This window comes from Bombina bombina, chromosome 10, assembly GCF_027579735.1.
Source record: "Bombina bombina isolate aBomBom1 chromosome 10, aBomBom1.pri, whole genome shotgun sequence".
NCBI classification, from domain to species: Eukaryota; Metazoa; Chordata; class Amphibia; order Anura; family Bombinatoridae; genus Bombina; species Bombina bombina.
In genome coordinates, this window is record NC_069508.1 from 64,795,531 (window position 1) to 64,811,189 (window position 15,659).

The window sequence follows — 15,659 nt, forward strand, 5'->3', positions numbered from 1 at the left end:
AAGCCCTTGAAGACCGCCTCTTATCTCAGTGCATTTTGACAGTTTTTCCTACTTAGACAGTGCTAGTTCACGTGTGCCTATAGATTACATTGTGCTCACGCCGGTGGAGTTATTTAGGCATCCACACTGATTGGCTACAATGCAAGTCTGTCAAAAGAACTAAAATAAGGAGGCAGTCTGAAGAGGCTTAGATACAAGGTAATCACAGAGGTGAAAAGTCTATTATTATAACTGTGTTGGTTATGCAAAACTGGGGAATGAGTAATAAAGGGATTAGCTATCTTTTTAAACAATTCTAGAGTAGGCTGTACTTTTTAACATTTTCCCAGTTAAAAGGGACATTAAACACTTTGGGATGGTAATATAAAATGATAAATCGTACATTCATACATATATATATATATATATATATATATATATATATATATAGTAAAGCAGTTATGGATCCCACGGACGGACTCCGTGTTGCAGCAAGGACCCAAGAAAACTTGGCTGGCACTATTAAGAATGGAATCCCGATGGATCTTCACACTGGACACAGTTGCCCCTCGAGGCCTGAATGTCAACATAGACTTTGGCTGCTGGTATAAACACAAATAGGATGTGAAGAAGTGGGAGTCATCCAGGACTTATTTTCTACCTACTCCTCTGGCATGATGCAATGTATACCTGTCTAAATATCTAGGGGGCTTGAGATTGTTTTTTATGCCCTCACCTGCTACCTCCCCACATGCCTTGATACTATGAGTATAGAGGGCTGTGTTAGTAGTTTTCTATACTCTGGGTTTCGGTAGCGCTTTTCACTTTATAAGCTATATATTAGGTTTGTCTTAGTGTTGCATATAGATAGATACCTTTTCCTTTATTGTATTTGTATATAGGGGTATTCAGATCACTGTTTGATTAATTGATATGTTTTCCATCAGAGGCTTACCCGCCAGCGCACCCGCGCAGTACATTTGTGTATGTTTGGTCTCCATGGTTACGCATGTTTCCATGGTTACACACAGGACGGCGGTAACGTGATGACGTCACGTGACGCCCACATTGAGCCCGGCAATAAGCTGTTTAGGTCTGTGTGAGTGGGTGTGCCGCTGTCACTCTCTCTGATTGGTCTATCACTTGGGCTGGGTGGGTATTTAAGGTTAGTTTGTGCTCTAGTTTTCCACATTTGGTTTTGTACACCATTGACAAAGGCTCGTGTGTGAGCCGAAACGTTTGGCAATCAACTTTGCAAATAAACCGGAGTGTTTATGAAAAAACCTGTGTGCCTGCTTTTCTTGGGTCCTTGCTGCAACACGGAGTCCGTCCGTGGGATCCATAACTGCTTTACTGTTTGTCTCTCCCTAGTGTGAGCACCAGGTAGCTGACATACTCGTGAGTGCCGTTCACCTCTGCAATTTTGTATACATTCTTTTGATACGTGCACCCGCTCTGATATTGTGGGGTGAGACTCCCCCTCTTGAAATTACATTAAGTGACTGTGGATACTTTTCAAAACCAACCTTGCTATTGTGCAACAAGACAACCTTTGTGATACATTGCATCGACTCAGACTGAGACGGGTATGGAAACACCACCTACTACTCAAGAAGTGCCTAACATTGAGGATCCTTATAGCAATATAGAGGACTTTGCTTTTACAGAAGCAGATGCGGCTCGCATCCGTTGTGAGGCAGACCTGCAGGAGTTGGAGGAGACAAAAGGTGAGACACCAAACAATATCTATCACAAACTATTACATCTAGAAAGGAAAGAGGTAGATTTTCACCTACATGCTGTTTACTTATCTAAGTATCATAAACTGAAATTTATTCCCAGGGGATTTCGAGTAAAGAATATCCCCACCCTAGGCAGGAATAACATAGATTTTTGCAGAAGGTGGTGTGGAATTTTAAGTAAATGCTCACATGATCTGATGCTATTAGTTATTGAGGAGGTCACTAGATTAAAAGTTAATATTAAAAAAGAAATTGACACTGTTAAAGACACCTTATTAACTGTACTCACATCTGACAGTTCAACAGACTGGATCACCAAATTAAGAACACAAGTAGAGAAATACAAACAGGACTTACTAACATTTAAGAACAAAAAATTTGTCACGGTTGAGAACGACTATAGAGAGAAAAAAGTATACAGCTGGTTATTTGGGAAGGACTCTACTTGGGGTGGACGTAGGAGAACACCTTTTAACAAGAACAGACGAATTAATCTCACCACAGTAGACAGTAGTGGGGGGGACTCCTCAGAAGGCGAAACTCAGAACACTACTAACAGCACTGCAAGTGGGGTACTCACAAGATCTGCACAGAAACCCCCTTTAGCCGTAGGCCCCGAGGCGGCAGCATCAGGAGGGGGCGGGGCAAAACGAAAAAACCAGCCACGACAGAAAAAGACACAATAATCTATAATCTAAGTAAACGACCTCTGACAGGTGACGAACTAAAAGTCCTTAATAGGGGATTGTCCTTTGTACCCACCCCCCACTGTGACCTTTTTGATTGGATGGTAGACATGGGTAGATTCCAACGGCAGTTGAAGCTTAAAGACTTCTTTAAAGATAAGGAGAATCAGACCTCTAAACAATTTAAAGCAAGCAGCACCTTTGAACCGACTAACACACATTCGTCAATAAAAACATTCCACCATATCTGTACAACCACCCTTACTGAACTACACAAAGATATGCCTCTGCCAAGAGACAACATTACAAGTGCTGAAAGACGGGCAATTAAGTCTCTGTCCACTGACAAGGACATAGTCATAAGGCCAGCGGATAAGGGTGGGGCCACAGTGATACTTGACTATGCACAGTATAGAGGTGAGGCTTTTAAACAACTACGTGACCACAATACCTACCGCAAACTACAATCTAATCCTACCAAAACTTTTAAAAGAGAAATCGATGAATTCTTGGGCTTGGCACATCAAGCTGGGGTAATTGATGATGATGTGTTGGGCTTTCTTTCAGTTGATCATCCAATCTGCCCAATACTATATTTACTGCCCAAAATCCATAAGTCCCTCGAAGATCCCCCCGGCAGACCTATTGTGTCTGCCAGGGGATCATTGATGCAACCCTTAGCAGAATTCATTGATTTCTACCTTCAACCAGTGGTTCAAAACACTCAGTCCCATCTCAGAGATTCCTCTGAACTCATTAAACTACTGAAAGACTTTGATAATCTGGCCCCTACTGACACTCTAGTTACTATGGACGTAGTAAGTTTATACACGGTGATACCCCATGGGCATGGTATCAACATGGTACGACAAATCCTGATTGACAACCCACTATATACTGGTCCACCTGTGGAATTTCTGCTGCATCTGATGGAGTTCTGCTTGGAGAAAAACTATTTTCGATTTGAAAACGAGTACTTTTTACAAGTTATGGGCACTGCGATGGGGTCAAATATGGCCCCATCGTATGCTAACATTTATATGGCGATGTATGAAAAATACAATATATTCTCCAGGCAGAACCCCATCAAAATGTATCGCAGATACATAGACGATGTCTTCTTGATTTGGGGTGATACCCCTGAAAAACTTATTGGGTGGGTTGAAGGATTAAACACCCTTAACTCCACGATTAAATTTAAAATGGAACATAATAACAATCAGATTCATTTTCTTGACCTGGAAATTTTCAGAGTAGTAACACCTAATGGTGATAAATTGCACACCACCTTGTTCAATAAACCCACTGATAAGAATTCTATACTCCATTACCAGAGTTTCCACCCTAGATTCCAGAGAGATGGTGTTAGCTCCTCACAACTCCTGCGGGTCGTCCGGAACAACACGGATGACTCCCGAAAAGAGAGACAGCTTGAAGAAATGTCACAAAAATTTCTGAGCAGAGGATATCCACCTATGCTAATAGACCAACAAAAGAGTAAAGCCATACAGCTCACCCAGAATGACACTATCCCGAAACGGACAGTAACGGAACAACCGAACCGGATGAACTTTGTAACTACCTACACTCCGGGATCAGGGATGCTTCAGAATGTGATAAGGAAGAATTGGAAGATGATCTCCAAGGACACTAGTCTACCTTTTGTGGATGCTCCGGTACCCCGGGTGGTATACAAGCGAGCAAGTAACCTCAGGGATCTACTAGTACTCAGTGATCCCACACACTGCTATGAAAAACAGACATGGCTCACAAGAGGGAAACCAGGATGTTACAAATGTGGCAATTGTGTCACTTGCAACAATCTCATTGCTGGGACATCATTTCAACATCCCCATAACAACAAAAGATACAAAATAAGACATCGATTATCCTGCACATCGGAATATGTGGTGTACGCCATTATTTGCCCATGTTCCAAATTCTACATAGGCAAAACAGTGACAGCGTTCAAAGAACGTTTGGCTAACCATAAAACAGCAATTCGTCAAGCAATAGAAAAAGGTCGATCTGAACAACCGGTTGCGCGACATTTTGCAACTGCAGGACACTCTGTTTCCTCTTTGCGAGTGATGCTGATTGACCATGTGCCCCACAACAGACGTGGTGGTGACAGAGGACTGTCACTATTAAGAATGGAATCCCGATGGATCTTCACACTGGACACAGTTGCCCCTCGAGGCCTGAATGTCAACATAGACTTTGGCTGCTGGTATAAACACAAATAGGATGTGAAGAAGTGGGAGTCATCCAGGACTTATTTTCTACCTACTCCTCTGGCATGATGCAATGTATACCTGTCTAAATATCTAGGGGGCTTGAGATTGTTTTTTATGCCCTCACCTGCTACCTCCCCACATGCCTTGATACTATGAGTATAGAGGGCTGTGTTAGTAGTTTTCTATACTCTGGGTTTCGGTAGCGCTTTTCACTTTATAAGCTATATATTAGGTTTGTCTTAGTGTTGCATATAGATAGATACCTTTTCCTTTATTGTATTTGTATATAGGGGTATTCAGATCACTGTTTGATTAATTGATATGTTTTCCATCAGAGGCTTACCCGCCAGCGCACCCGCGCAGTACATTTGTGTATGTTTGGTCTCCATGGTTACGCATGTTTCCATGGTTACACACAGGACGGCGGTAACGTGATGACGTCACGTGACGCCCACATTGAGCCCGGCAATAAGCTGTTTAGGTCTGTGTGAGTGGGTGTGCCGCTGTCACTCTCTCTGATTGGTCTATCACTTGGGCTGGGTGGGTATTTAAGGTTAGTTTGTGCTCTAGTTTTCCACATTTGGTTTTGTACACCATTGACAAAGGCTCGTGTGTGAGCCGAAACGTTTGGCAATCAACTTTGCAAATAAACCGGAGTGTTTATGAAAAAACCTGTGTGCCTGCTTTTCTTGGGTCCTTGCTGCAACACGGAGTCCGTCCGTGGGATCCATAACTGCTTTACTGTTTGTCTCTCCCTAGTGTGAGCACCAGGTAGCTGACATACTCGTGAGTGCCGTTCACCTCTGCAATTATATATATATATATATATATATATATATATATATATATATATATATATATATATATATATATATATATATATATATAAACTGCAATATACTTATTTATTTTGTCCTCTTTTCCTGTAATTCCATTTTGAAATTGTGAGCTTTTCAGTTCCTGTTAGAAATGGAAGTGCAGAACACTGTTAAATCCAGCACAACCATTGGCTGCACACTCTAGTGACATATTTATAACTGTCTCTAATTGGCCACAGCACAGAAGGTAACCTAAGTTACAACATGGCAGCTCCCATTGTTTAATAGTCACTAAAACTTTACACTTATTTTGTCAATATTTAAACAGCTAATGAAACTTTAAAAAATTACATCTACATGTTATTTATTTATTTAGTGTTTAATGCCCCTTTAATGATGGCAGGAACATGTTGACATTGAAATCAACTAAAAATGGCACATTTTTAAGACTGAGGGACAATCGGAGGCCAAAGATCAATATTTGTTGAAGCTTTAAAAAGGGAAATGAGACCCAAAATGTTTCCTTTTGTAATTCAGACAGAGCATACAATTAAAAAAAAAAAAGCTTCCAATTTACTTTAACAAAGAATACCATGGGTACAAAGCACATTTTATTATAGGAGAGATACTGTACCTAAGGTGGTGTCTGGGACACTACATAACAGGAAATAGGGCTGCCATCTATTAGTCCTGACTGCTGCCATAAAGTGCTGCAGAAAACGTGCACACTCTTGAGCTTATGTCCTGCTTTTGAACAAAAGATACTAATAGAATAAAGAAAATTTGATTATAGAAGTTAGAAGAAAGATGTTTAAAATTGCATGGTCTGTCTGAATCATGAAAGAAAAAAAATTGGGTTTCGTGTCGCTTTAAAGGGCAGTGTATAAATGTAAGGCTAATAAAGGGACAGTATACACCAATTTTCATATAACTGCATGTAATATACACTACTATAATATGCAAAGATACTGATCTAAAACCATTTAAAAACTTACTTAGAAGCTTCCAGTTTAGCTCTTGTTAAAAATGTTACTGGAACACCCACTGCAAGTGGGGGGAAAAAGACACCCCCCTTCCTTTGCATATGAGAAGACCCTTTACATAAACAGGAGCAAGCTGGAGTAGGTATACATCAGTATTCTGCTAAAACTTTGGGGCTTGGTTAGGAGTCTGAAAATCAGAGCAATGTTATTTAAAAATAAGCAAAACTATACTTTAAAAAAAAAAAAACCTGTATGGGCTATATAAATAGATCATCTATAAAACATTTTGCGAAATAAACCGGTTGAGTCTCAAGGCATATTTTTGAATAAAACTCTTGCAGCTTTATTATAAACAAAGTTTTTTCCTTTCTTTTTCTCTTCACAAACAAGTGAATAAATGCTTCTTAAAAAAAACAGTATATTTTCATAAGATCAGCTGGAGCAGTACTGTCTTACGCGTTTCGGCTTGATGTCAGCCTTACTCATAGACATACTGAAAACATATAACTATAAAACATATATGCAAAAGCCGGACAGATAGCTCACCATGCTAATGCACTGTGGCTGAGCTATGTAGCAACCCGAGGGTTGCAGGTTCGATCCCCGGCGAGGTCTTTAATCCTTCCGAGGTCGATAAAATGAGCAGTGCATTGAGACCCTTATGGGTGATTAGCCGCACTTTACAAAGTACCCAATACATACATATGCATACAAAAGAAAAATCTAGTGTCCCTTTAAACACATAACTAATAACATATTTGTTAAGAATTTCTAGTGGCACTAGTTACAGGGTACCCTCTTCTATCTGCTGTTCTCCCCACCAGAGGACTATTTTTGAGCTGTGGTCATCGTGTCTGCCTACCCTCTAGAAGGAGTCCACAAACATATTTTTAGTTCTGCTTCTTCTCGTGGTCCTACACAAAAACTATATCACACATTGTTAGTTCTTTTTTTCTAGAGGGGCTGCATAATTTAGTGCAGAGGGAATCACGTGGCCAGCAGCATTTGGACCTTTTCGGAGCCGGATTTCTTCTTGTGAGACACACTAAGATCTGCGCAAATCCAGATGTACTCTCACAAGCAAAAATCCAGCTCTGAAAAGATCCTATTTCCTGCCATGTAGCGCTCTAGATAACTACCTAAATATCTCTTCAACACAAAATATCATGGGAACAAAGCAAATAGGATCATAAATTAAAGGGAAGCTTTTTTAAAATGGAATGCTCTGTCTGAATCACAATTTTTTTTGGGTTTCATATCCCTTTAAATATTTTTTTTCCCCACAACACATAAACAAGAAGTTGGACGTGTGTGTAATTAAGAGTGCAGGGCCTAAAACTGGCTCATAACAGGACAATATTTTTAAAACTGTTGAAATACAAGTATCTGCTACACTATGTGATGGGTGACATATATAACATATATAAATGTAAGATATCCAAATTACTTTAATTAACCAAAGCCTAAAGGGACACTGAACCCAAATTTTTTCTTTCGTGATTCAGATAGAGCATGCAATTTTAAGCAACTTTCTAATTTACTCCTACTATCAATTTTTCTTTGTCTCCTGCTATCTTTTTTGAAAAAAAAGGCATCTAAGCTATTTTTTAGATCAGAACCCTGGATAGCACTTGTTTATTGGTCGGTTAAATGAATCCACCAATCAGCAAGAACAACCCAGGTTGTTCACCAAAAATGGGCCGGCATCTAAACTTACATTCTTGCTTTTCAAATAAAGATACCAAGAGAATTAAGAAAATTTGATAATAGGAGTAAAATAGAAAGTTGCTTAAAATTGCATGCTCTATCTGAATCACAAAAGAAAACATGTAGGTTCAGTGTCCCTTTAATTATCTTGCCCATTTGAAAGTTAAAACATCTCCTTTGTAGAGATAAAAACATAGCTTTATCTGTAGATATATATATATATATATATAAAAAAAAAGGTTTGTACTGCACTTATTGGAGAGGAGTCGCTTGGATATTACTTTTGTGCCACAACAAGTGTTTATTCCACTGACATCACATTGGTACCTATCTCCTGGTCTTATTTTAGGTGGAAATTACTCTTTACATCAGAGCAGCCTATAATACTACTTATTAAGTCCACTGTTTCACGTCAAGAATGACAGATGACAGAGTAGGAAGTGCAATTGGCCATGCTTACTCTGGGGCCCACGGCCAATGAAAACTGCCTAAAATGCAGTTGGTGGATCAGTGCAATATTTAGCAAGTACTGGCCAGCCAGGTGAGACTTTACTTTATTATGGACCAGGTGGGTTATCTGGATTGTTTAAAGGGCAATAAAATACAGTAGAACGGCAGAATCAATAATGGTATAATAAAAACAATGCATTTACTCTGAATTTCAAATAACTAGTAGATTTTCAAGTTAGTTCTGTTTCCCTGCTCCCTGTATAATGTGACAGCCATCAGCCAATCACAAAACGGATAGATCTGTATATACTTTGAATTCTTGCACTTGCACAGTCGGAGCTGGTGTCTCAGAAAGTGTGCACATTTTGATAATGGATGTAAATAAGAAAGTTTCTTAATATTACATGCTCTATCTGAATCTGAAGGTGTTTGACTTAGTGTTCCTTTAAATCAAAGTTATACACACTGCTCTACATGAAGGTTATACAGAAAACAACATATACTAATTACTGTGCCTTTTTAACTAACAACTTCTACAGACAGACTTGTTTTTCGGTTTATTTAGACAAAAGAAAACATTAAAATAAAGAAGAATTTAACTTGTTCTGTATTATAAATCAAAATTAGCTTACTGCAAATCTTCAAAGTGTTCCTGCTCCAAACTCCAGATTTCTTCCACTTGAATCCCCATGCAACCTACAGCAAAAACAAAGTATTATAAGAAACAATATACGTTTAGTGTTCTAAAAATGAATGAAACTGCTTGATCTAATAACTCATAAAATAATAGTATAAAAGGGACATGAAACACAAATTGTTCCATTTATTATTCAGATAGTTTAAATTTGAGAAAAGTTTAAGTTAACCCCTTAATGACCCAGACGTACCATGTATGTCGCTGGTCTTTAAAGGGATACAAAACTCAAAAAATGTATTTTGTGATTCAGACAGAGCACACACTATTTAGGAAAAAAAGTTTCCAATTTACTTTTATTATCAAATTTTCTTGCTCCCATGATATTCTGTGCTGAAGAGATACCTAGGTAGGAATCTGGAGCCCTACATGGAAGGAAATAGTGCTGCTATCTAGGGCTCTTGCAAAAGGATAACATTCTTGCAAAATTGCTGCCATATAGTGCTCCAGAAATGTCCCTGCTTTTCAACAAAAGATACCAAAAGAAAAAGTGATGACAGAATTAAAAAGTTGTTTAAAATGGTTTGCTTTATCTGAATTATGAAAGAACATGTTTGGATTTCATATCCCTTTAAAGGGACACTCAAGTCAAAATAAACTTTTATGATTCAGAAGGAGCAGCAGTTTTAAGACATTTTCCAGTTTACATCCATTATCAAATTTTGCAGTGTCTTTTTATATTCACACTTTTTTGGGAACAAGATCCTACTGAGCATGTGCACAACCTCACAGGGTATACTAGTCTGTGATTGGCTGATGTCAGTCACATTATATACTTAGACCGGAAAATGGGAGAAAAAAAAATGTACTGCATATTTGAAATTCAGAGTAGGTGTTAAGAGTAGGTGTTAAATTATTGTCTTTTTTTATATGCATTTGTTAAATATATAATTCTACTGCATTGAGTGCTCCTTTAAGGGTTTTCTTGTTTAAAATAGCACGCTATTATACCATCCCCCCTGGTAACTGGAAATACTGCAATCACAAAGAAAGACGAGCGACGTACAGGCTACGTCTGGTCCTAAAAGGGGTTAATACAGGTTGTTATTTAATCATTATACACTATAATATCACGTTTTAACTTTAAATAGACAGACAAGCAGAGAATAAGGTAGATAGGAAATGATTTTGTTTCCTATGGCATGGAGAGTCCATGACTTCATTCCAATTACTAGTGGGAACCAATACCCAAGCTAGAGGACACAGAATAAGAAGGGAGGGACAACAAGACAGGCAGACCTAAACAGAAGGCACCACCGCTTGAAGAGCTTTTCTCCCAAAAGATGCCCCAGCCGAGGCAAAAGTATCAAATTACTTTTCAAAAAGTAATCGAATTTTGAAAAAGGTATGCAAAGAGGACCATGTTGCCGCCTTGCAAATTTTCTCCACAGAAGCTTAATTTTTGAAAGACCAGGAAGAAGAGACAGCCCTAGTGGAATGAGCCGTAATTCTTCCAGGAGGCTGCTGTCCAGCTGTCTCATAAGCCGACCTGATAACACTTCTCAACCAGAGAGAAAGGGTAGAAGTGACCTTCTGACCCTTACGCTTGCCAGAGAAAAACAGAGCAGAGGAATGCTGAAAATCCTTAGTTGCTTGAAGATAAAATTTTAGAGCACGCACAACATACAGGTTATGCAGAAGACGTTCCTTCTGGGAAGGATTGGGACAAAAAGTAGGAACAACGATTTCCTGATTTATATTGCGATCCAACACTACCTTAGGGAGAAATCCCAGCTTAGTGTGAAGTACCGCTTAATCCTAATGAAAAATAAGGTAAGGGGAATCACACTGCAGAGCCGAAAGTTCAGAAATTCTGCGAGCAGAAGAAACAGCAAGAAGAAACAAAACATTCAAAGATAACTACTTAATATCAACAGAATGCATCTGCTCAAAACTTTAAGAACAAGGTTTAGACTCCAAAGAGGAGCAACAGGTTTAAAAACAGGCCTGATGCTGACCAAGGCCTGAATAAAAGATTGGACATCTGGAAAATCCACCAGACGTTTGTGAAAAAGAATAGATGGCGCAGAAATCTGACCCTTCAGAGTACTGACTGACAAACCTTTTTCCAGGCCCTCCTGAAGAAAGGACAACATTTTGGGTATCCTTACCCTGCTGCAAGAGAAACCCTTCGATTCACACCACACCGATATAGGTATTTGCGCCAAACCTTATGGTAAATATTATGAGTAACAGGTTTATGAGCCTGAAGAATAGTATCAATGACCATCTCAGAGAAGCCAAGACTAGGCGTTCAATCTCCAAGCAGGTCAGTTTCAGAGAATCTAGATTTGGATGGAGGAAGGGACCCTGAAGTAAAATGTCCTTCCACTGTGGTAACTTCCAAGGTGAAAGAGATGACATCTTTACCAGATCCACAAACCAGATCCTGCGAGGCCATGCAGGAGCTATTAGAATCACAGATGCTCTTTCCTGTTTGATACGAGCAATGATTCATGGAAGGAGCGCAAACGGAGGAAACAGGTACATAAGAGAGAAGATCCAAGGAACCGCCAGAGCGTCTATCAGAATGGCCTGAGGATCTCTTGACCTTGATCCGTGTACCTTGGAAGCTTGGCATTTTGACGAGATGCCATCAGATCATTGAAAACACATCCGGATGGAGAGCCCACTCCCCGGGATGAAAGGACTGTCTGCTCAGAAAATCCGCCTCCCAGTTGTCCACCCCTGGAATGTGGATGGCAGATAGACAATTGTGAGCTTCTGTCCACTGCAGAATGCGAGTCACCTCCTCAATAGCTAGGGAACTCCAGGTTCCCCCCTGGTGGTTGATGTAAGAAAGAAGTTGAGCTCACTTAAAAGGGATAGTCTAGTTTAATTTAAATTTTCATGATTCAAATAGGGCATGACATTTTAAACAACTTTCCAATTTACTTTTATCATCAAATTTGCTTTGTTCAAAAGAAATGAGATAAGGGGGCAGTCTGCAGAGGGTTAGATACAAGGTAATATAGGATCCAAAAACCCCAAAGGCCAATTATAGTCTCAATGGTACATTACTGACTGTAACTAATGAAGAAAGGGACTTTCAGATTTTCAGATTATTTAAAATGTGGTACACAATGCAGCAGTGCAGCCAGTAAGGTTAGTTGAATACTTGGTTGCATTGGAAGAGGTATTAGTAGCAGAAATAACAAGGTTCTTATGCCACTTTACAGATCATTAGTTAGACCAAATCTGAAATATACTGTGTACAGTTCTGGAGACCATATCGTCAGAAAGATATAAATAAATAAACTAGAAGCTGTCCAAAGGAGGGCTACTAAAATGGTACATGATCTTAAATATAAAACGTACAAAGAAAGACTCTATGATCTAAATATGTATAGTTTAGAGGATAGAAGGAAAAGAGGTGACATGATAGAAACCTTCAAATATATGAAGGGACTTAATAAAATAGAAGCTGAAAGCATTTTTCATAAAAAAAAAAAAAAAATGCCAAAACAAGGGGTCACAATCTAAAGTTAGAGGGTAGCAGATTCAGGAGAAATTTTAGGAAGCATTTTTTTTTTACAGAAAGGGTGGTGGATTCATGGAATAAACCTCCATTTGAGGTGGTAAGTTCAAAGACTGTAAAGGAATTCAAAAATGCCTGTGGCTATCTTAAGGAAAAAGTAACATGTAATATGGGTAGACTTGATGTGCCTTTTTGGTTCTTATCTATCGTCAAATTCCATGTTTCTATGTAATCACAGAGGTAACATAACCTAATTCCATTGAGTTTAACCTATACAAATCTAATATACTTACAAAAAAAAGCTCCTGTTGAGTTTAAAGTAAAGGTCAATTTTGAAGAATAAGTCCTATTAAAAACAAGGGCACTTTAATTAATCAAAATTGACATTTAAGCATTTTCTTCAAAAACGTACCTTTTAATCCTGAAAGCTGCTCCATCGATTCCCCGGCCGTCAGAAGCCTCTGCTTACGTAAGAAATGACGAATCTGGCTTCCTCCAAACATGGCGTTCCTCCCGGGGGGATCATGGCCTGAGGGAATGCCGTGATTGGATGAAGCCGGATTCGTCATTTTGGACACGCGAAGAGGACTTGCGACGGGCTGAGGTAGCGCTGCAGCGGCTCTCAAGATTAAAAGGTAAATTTTTTAAGAAAACGCTTGAAATGTCAATTTTGATTAATTAAAGTGCCCTTGTTTTTAATAGGATTATTAAAAAACTGGGCACATTCGTCAAAATTGCCCTTCACTTTAAATTATCCTATTAAAAGGTGACCCATTTAACGCAAGCAATCATATCCCTGAATTCTGTTTCTAGCCAGAAATGTATCTAAACCATTTTTAAATGTATCTACAATATTGGAATTGGCATTCACTACCTCCTCTGGTAATGAGTTCACCAATTTGACTGCTCTTACAGTGAAAACATGTTTCCGTTGCAGGAGATTAAATCTCTTTTCCTCCAGCCTTAAATTGTGACCTCTTGTCACAAACAATTTTCTTGGAATAAATAGAGCTTCTGCAATCTCTGTATATGGGCCTTGAATATATTTATATAAAGTAACCATGTCACCTCTCAAGACCCTTTTTTCTAGAGAAAACAGACCCAGTTTGGCTAACCTATCTACATAGCTGAAATTCTCCATTCCCCTTATTAGCTTTGTGGCTCTTTTCTGAACTTACTCTAGGTCTGCAATGTCTTTTTTTGAGATTGGTCCCCAGAACTGCACTCCAAACTCAAGGTGAGGTTATACCAGGGATTTATATAGTGACAGAATTATGCTTTCCTACCTTGCATCAATGCCTCTTCTAATACATGCTAGTATCTTATTCGCCTTAGAAGCCGCTGCCTTGCATTGTGCACCCATCTATATAAAGTATATTCATATAAATATGTTGGTTATGCAAAACTGGGGAATGGGTAATAAGGAGATTATTTATCTTTTATAAAAATTCTATAGTTGACTGTCCCTTTAAGAGTTTGATTCTCATTTACAAATTGCTTTTGTGCAACCTGTTCCAAAACTCTGCTGAAATGATGGAGCGTTCACCTTCAATTTACAGAGTGATTGACAAGTTCCATTTTACTAAACTTCCACAGAATTCTTTTCACCGCTTTCATTATCTTTGTAAGGATTAGACCGAAAACCTTCTTGATGAAGTACACTTCAATATCAAGAGGTAATACTTGCTATGGAAAAATATATAACTCATCTGAAAAATAAAGCTTTTATAGTACAGTATGTACCCACTTCCTCTAAAGCCTTACAGAAAATTGTTTGTTTAGTAAAAAAAAAAAAAAAATCTTCAGAATCATCTTTCAAAATGCATGTGTGAATCCTCTCCAAACCAGACATTTTCTTTATAACTTCAAGGTCATTTTTTATGTTTATTAAATGTCAGACAGTTGAATAGCATACACAATTCTAATTTTCTTAAAGGGGTAGTAAAGACAAAATTAAAGGGATACTAAATCCAATTTTTTTCTTTCGTGATTCAGCTAGAGCATGCAATTTTAAGCAACTTTCTAATTTACTCCTATTATCAATTTTTCTTTGTTCTCTTGCTATCTTTATTAAAAAAAAAGCAAGAATGTAAAGCTTATGAGGCTGCCTATTTAAAGTGAATAAGTGCCCGGTTTTTAATAATCCTATTAAAACCAAGGGCACTTTAGTTCATCAAAATTGACATTTCAAGCGTTTTCTTCAAAAACTTACCTTTTAATCCTGAAAGCTGCCCTATCGATTTCCCCGGCCGTCGGAAGCCTCTGCTTATGTCAGAAATTACGAATCCGGCTTCCTACAATCACGGCGTTCCCCCCCGGGGGATCATGGCCTGAGGGAACGCCGTGATTGGATAAAGCCGGATTCGTCATTTTGGACCCGCAAAGAGGACTTGCAACAGGCGGAGGAAGCGCTGCAGCGGCTCTCAGGATTAAAAGGTAAGTTTTTGAAGAAAACGCTTGAAATGTCAATTTTGATGAATTAAAAAGCCCTTGTTTTTAATAGGATTATTAAAAACTGGGCACTAATTCGTCAAAATTGACCTTCACTTTAAGGTTTAGCACCCTGAATAGTGCGCTAGCTTATTGGTGACTACATTCAGCCAACCAATAAGCAAGCGTAACCCAGGTTCTGAACCAAAAATGGGCCGGCACATAAGCTTTGCATTCCTGCTTTTTAAATAAAGATAGCAAAAGAACAAAGAAAAAATTAATAATAGGAGTAAATTAGAAATATGCTTAAAATTGCATGCTCTATCTAAATCAAGAAATAAATTTTTTGGATTTAGTATTGCTTTAAACTTTCATGATTCAGATAGAGCATGTCATTTTAATTGGCTCAACTGGTGTGCTCAATCAGCCCTCAGTAGTGCATTGCTGCTCTTCAA

General features: G+C 38.6%; 1 protein-coding gene across 1 annotated transcript in view; it reads right to left on the reverse strand.

Annotated features, from left to right (window-relative positions):
• UCHL5 (ubiquitin C-terminal hydrolase L5) overlaps positions 1-15,659 on the reverse strand; it is a 158,900-nt gene that overhangs the window by 124,365 nt on the left and 18,876 nt on the right. Inside the window, exon 2 of the mRNA XM_053693143.1 lies at positions 9,235-9,298. Coding sequence (XP_053549118.1) covers positions 9,235-9,298 — 64 coding nt within the window. The remainder of the gene's footprint in view (positions 1-9,234; positions 9,299-15,659) is intronic.